This window comes from Ictalurus punctatus, chromosome 10 (genome assembly GCF_001660625.3).
Source record: "Ictalurus punctatus breed USDA103 chromosome 10, Coco_2.0, whole genome shotgun sequence".
NCBI classification, from domain to species: domain Eukaryota; kingdom Metazoa; phylum Chordata; class Actinopteri; order Siluriformes; family Ictaluridae; genus Ictalurus; species Ictalurus punctatus.
Genome location: NC_030425.2, coordinates 225,342 through 230,796, shown reverse-complemented (window position 1 = coordinate 230,796; position 5,455 = coordinate 225,342). Strand labels below are relative to the sequence as shown.

The following is a 5,455-nucleotide window of genomic DNA, read 5'->3' as shown; positions in this document are numbered from 1 at the left end:
GCCAATTCCATCACGTATATCACAGAAAAAGAGGCCAGCAAGGATGAAGTGGTTTAGAGGTCATTGAAAAACAACATTTTGTTCCTCGTGTATAGAGAAAAAATTGTAGTTAGAAATGCAAACACAACAACGACAGAACAAAATGGTAAAATATTTGAAATGCCATGTAAATTTCATAAAGCTGAACAAGGTCAATTCCTTGAAGGGTTAATTGCAAATTTTACAAAACATAAGCGTTATTTGTCACGATCTCACATTAAATTACATTCCTGATCAGTAATGATGTCGTTAACAATAAGAGCCTTAGACGCAAGAGATCTAATGTTTAATAGTCCTAGCCTCAGATCAAAAGTGCTGGCTGTGCATTCAATATGATTTAATTTTATGTTAATTAGGTTACGAAGATCGACTTTCCGAGATTTTCTATATATTTGAATAGCTCGGGGAACAGACACAGTCTCTATAGTATGTATTACCTTTTCCGAATTTTTAGTTGAACATTGATTATACTGAATGTTATTATTGGAAGATGTACTTACGATAGGCAGTCACTTGGAGTGTAGCGCCTTGGAAATGTTGTCTGAAAGCAGTTCCGCTCCAAGGCTGCTGGGGTGCAGGCCATCAGGACGAAACAACCTAGGACGCTCCCAGAACAGATTCCAGTTATTGACAAACACCAGATTCTGCTCATTACACCAAGAGACTAACCAATCATTTAATGCTAGAAGTCTACTGAACTTTTCTGCTCCACGTCTGTATGTGGGAAGAGGTCCAGAGACGATGATCTTCGCGGTAGGTGATCTGCCTCGTACCGTCTCGATCAGGCTGGAGAAGTCCCTCTTCAGCACCTCCGTCTGCCGCAGCCTGGTGTCGTTCGTCCCCGCGTGCAGCACAACCGCTCCAATGCGCTCGTCTTTCTTCAGGATCCCGGATACCTGCGCAGCGACATCAAGGACACAAGCACCAGAAAAACAGTGTGTGCGCACCTTACCTTTAGATGAGGCTACACGGACGTTCCGCACAATGGAGTCCCCGACGATCACAGTGTTGGGTCTGGTCTGGCGGAGAGGGGCGAAGCGGTTCCTGGTTGGAATCTCGAACACTGGAGGTGGAGAAGGTCCAGCCCGCGCCTTTCGCCGCTGGTTTACCCAAGGCCCGAGGTGTGTTGGCGCTGGCGTTACGGAGACCACGGCTGGGAAAGTCCTAGGTGCACGGTCCCTGCACAGAGAAACACACGGCGTAGAGGGGCTGGGAGTGGAAATACCACGCTGTGTGCTTACCTTGGATATGTGAGCAGAGGCACAAGATGTTTCCAGCGCAGTTTGTCGCTCCAGCAGCTGGGCCTGCTTGTCGAGTAGGCCGCGGATCTGCTTCTCCACATCCTCCAGTTCCAGCCGCACCATGTGAAGCTCAAGCGAGTCCTCATCTGCACTCAAAACCGGAGAGACAGCAGACATATTTGTTTGTTTGTTTTTTTAAAAAACAGAACAGCGGTAAGTGAGAAATGTGAAACGTAAACAAGGCTAGCGGTAGGTGATGCTAGCGGGCTACAGGCTACAAGCTAGTCGCGGATGTTTTGTAAAAACAAAAAAAAACAAAATAGAATACAGATCAAATTTGCGACAGCGCAACGTTACGATTGTTTTATTTAACGTGGTGTCAGTTATATTTGTATAACGTAAGGTAAATAATTTTAAAGTATAGAGATTAGAAGAAATTAATGTAAATTAATGTAATAGCGTTAGCTCGAAGGGTGCTGCTTCCTCAGTGACACTTCAGGTTGCCAGCAATATATATTCTATGCACACAAGTGAAGCATAAACTTCACAGTCAGTAATGTCACATGTGCTTCCACATTACACATTTCTTGACCTCCCTTAGATGCTTTGTTTTAATTTGATCTGCTCTGAAATTATGGTCTCAAAATAATAAAAAATCATTCGAGTTTGTATGAAGCAGATTATTTAGATACTCTCAGGTGTGGGGCTTTAATTCTCTTTAAGCTTTCAACCCTGTTTTGATTCATAAATTGTTTTAATTTATTAGCAAAACTACAAAATTTAGAATTAATGTTGTATTTGACAGTGTTGAAAGAGTTGCTGTGAAGTTCACAGGCATTAAGATTAAAAATGTGCACTTGTCTAAATGTCCTACATAAACATATACAGTGGGGTCAGAAAGACTGACCATTTTTTTCTGAGGTCTTTTTTTATTTAAAATTTGAAATCAACAGTAGGTCATGAAAATTCACAATGACTCACAACAAGTGATTGGGATTAATAGGTTGTACAGTATTATCCCAATAGCTCAGGTATTCCAGGTATGACAAATTTGTTATACTGTTAATTATTCTAGCAGGTGGGGACTTGTTTAAGCGGAAGGATTTAAAGCTGTTTTTAAAGCATTTCACAGAGACTGATCCTGAACTGCAGGTTTCTGTCAGGTTCACTCCACCCTATATGTATCCGTGGTTACAGAATTAGAATTGGAACTATGGAATCATGAGCTGTTATTATTCTGAAATCCGGAATCAGGACATTCTGAGTTGAAAAACTGATCCACAATCCACAATCAGTTGAAAGCTGTACATTCAGTAGCTCTGACCTGCATAGAAACACTGGATAGAACATGAGTAAACAGAAAGAAGAGAAGGGAATGGAGAGGAAGGTGGACGCTAAGTCCTGCAACATCATCAATGAGCTGCGGTTAGAGAAGCAGCTCAGTGACATAGTCATCATGGTGGATGGCGCCGAGTTCCACGCACATAAGATCATCCTGTGTGGCTGCAGCCCGTACTTCATGGCTCTCTTCACCAACGGCTGTTACCCTCCTGATAAGCTCGGGTACAGCATCCTTAATATTTCCGCAGAGATAATGGAGCTGATCGTGGAGTATGCGTATATAAGATGTGTTAACATCACGGAGAAAAACGCGTGTAAGCTGCTGATCGCTGCGATTATCTGTTGGTGAGCAGCCTGGTGAACGAGTGCTACCTCTTCCTGAAGGCTGAGCTGTGTCCCGAGAACTGCGTTAACATCTGCCGTTTTGCTCTTTCCTACTTCTGCGAGAAGTTGAAGCAGCAGGCCTTCTGGTTTATCTTGCACAACTTTGAGGAGATGGTGCATCTCTCTGAGGAGTTCCTGGATCTGACAGTCGAGCAGCTGAGTGAGATCATCGAGAAGGATGAACTGAACGTGAAACAAGAGAGCATGGTGTTCGAGGCCATCTTACAGTGGATCAAACGTGCGCCATGGAAACGGAAAGAGCACATAGGAGTGTTACTGCCCAAGGTGCGTCTGGGGCTACTGACGCACGATTACCTTGTGAACAATGTGAGCAACAACGTTTTAGTGATGGATGACAGTACTGAATGGCAAAGTGTATGTATGCGGAGGGTTTGATGGGAGCGGGTGTTTGTTCACGGGGGAGTATTACAGTCCTCAGATGGGAGTGTGGACCCTCATCCCCCCCATGATGATCAGAAGGAGTGGACTGGGCGTGGTCACGTACAGAGGACAGGTTTACGCTGTTGGGGGATTTGATGGTAATAATCAGCTCAGCGATGTAGAGGTGTATAATCCCCAGACCAATGTGTGGAGAAAAGGTCCAGCCATGAACAACCAGCGCAGCAACTTCGGCATTGAGGTGCTGGACGATCTCCTGTTCATTGCTGGAGGAGATAATGACACTACCATCATGGATGAAGTGGAGTGTTATGTTGACCAGACTTCTGAATGGCATGCAGTCGAAAACATGGGGATTTCCCGCACTGCTCTGAGCTGCTGTGTGCTGTCTGGTTTACCCAATATGGCCGAGTACGCTGCGCCCGAGACGATCCCTACAGAGTCCCTCAGAGCTCACGGAGCACCAGGGGCTACCTCACACCTCCTGCCAACATCTGAGACATACAAATAAACTTCTCCCTTCATCAGCATCCTTTTGTTCTCGAGAATCAAATGAAACATTCTGAAGCAGTCAAACTACTGAATTTGCCTTTTGTTTACTCTCTTATGCTGGAAGCCGTTGTACTGAAACTCGTAAAACCACAACGTCCCTCGTGGAGATGTGCAATGGAACAGTTAACGTCCACCGTCCTGAGATCTCTCTCTCTCTCTCTCTCTCTCTCTCTCTCTCTCTCTCTCTCTCTCACACACACACACACACCAAAGTCACTATTGTGATAAAATCACTGTAAGGGATCATTTTTACAAGCAAAGATGAAGACAGGGGACGAAGATTATACATCATTTCTCTCTGTACATCACAGAAATAATGCATGTACATCTAATTAATATGTTTATCAAACTCAAATATGACCTTGTTCTGAGTAGCCACCATTATTTCAGCCGAGCCAGAATGCCTTTAGATTGGAACGCCTTTAGATCCGAACGCCTTTAGAGCGGAATGCCGGAAAACCAGTCGTGTACTTTCAGAGCGCGAGTACAACGGAGTGCAGCATTAATACCAGCAGATCCACAGCGAGAGACTCTCGGATAATACTATAAACACACCAGGTTCAATTACACTACACTAAAACAAGAGAAAAAACATGGATTAGGAAAAAAGGACATAAAATACTGACAAAGAGTAAAGGAAAAGGAGAGAGAGAGGATGAGAGAGAGAATGATACAGAGAGAATGTGTGTGTGAGAGAGTATAAGAGAGAGAGAGAATGATAGAGAATGAATTGAACTGAATTTCAAAGGCCTTTTATTTACAAGCTTTTAAAAGCTACATTGACCTATTTCGGTCACTCAGAGTCATTGCAAATGACCTTAAAAGAAAAAAAAAGTAAAATAAGTTTATATACATATAAATATATATATAAAAAGATAAATAAATAGATAATTAAAATACTTCTCCTTCCAGTTGCCTTCAATACCCCCAAAGGAGTGAAGAATATAAAATAAGCAACCAAGTATCAACCAGTATGTATACAGTCTTCTAAAAGTTGATGAAATCTCACTTTTTCTTCTAAAACCACACATAATGCCCCTTCCAGACACCAGATATTTTCAAATGCTACAAGGTCTTTCATCTCTTGGTGAAACTTAAAATCGATTAGTATCCTAGATTTTAAGAGAATCGCAAAAACCACTAAAACACTGTCCCCTGAATTTGATTCAATTCTGTTTCTCCTGCTGACATATATGGCCATCTTTGCCTGCCCTATGATAAAATTTATCAACTGACACTTAAACCTTTTTTTTTTTTTTTTAAAGTATTTAAAACCAAAAATAAAAGTTTCGATTGTAAAACTCTCATTAAAATGGCCAAGCAGTCTCTGTAAAACAGTAAAAAGAGGCTTCAATCTCACACAGTGCATAAACATGTGAAAAACAGATTCTCTCACAGCACAGAAAGGACATTCATAACTCACATCAGGGTTTAAAACACAGATAAAAGAATTAACAGCCACTGCACCGTGTAAAATCCTCCACTGTAAATCCACACAC

At 42.4% G+C, this 5,455-nt stretch overlaps 1 protein-coding gene across 1 annotated transcript; it reads right to left on the bottom strand.

The window, feature by feature from the left end:
- Nucleotides 1–241: 241 nt before the first annotated feature.
- On the bottom strand, nt 242–1,543 carry LOC128633734 (uncharacterized). The gene is made up of 2 exons (XM_053683386.1): nt 739–1,543; nt 242–636 (listed from the first exon to the last, which is right to left on the bottom strand). Exons 1-2 carry the CDS (start codon nt 1,455–1,457, stop codon nt 549–551), a joined length of 807 nt encoding a protein of 268 aa, XP_053539361.1. The 5' UTR covers nt 1,458–1,543; the 3' UTR covers nt 242–548.
- Between the last annotated feature and the right edge of the window lie 3,912 nt (nt 1,544–5,455).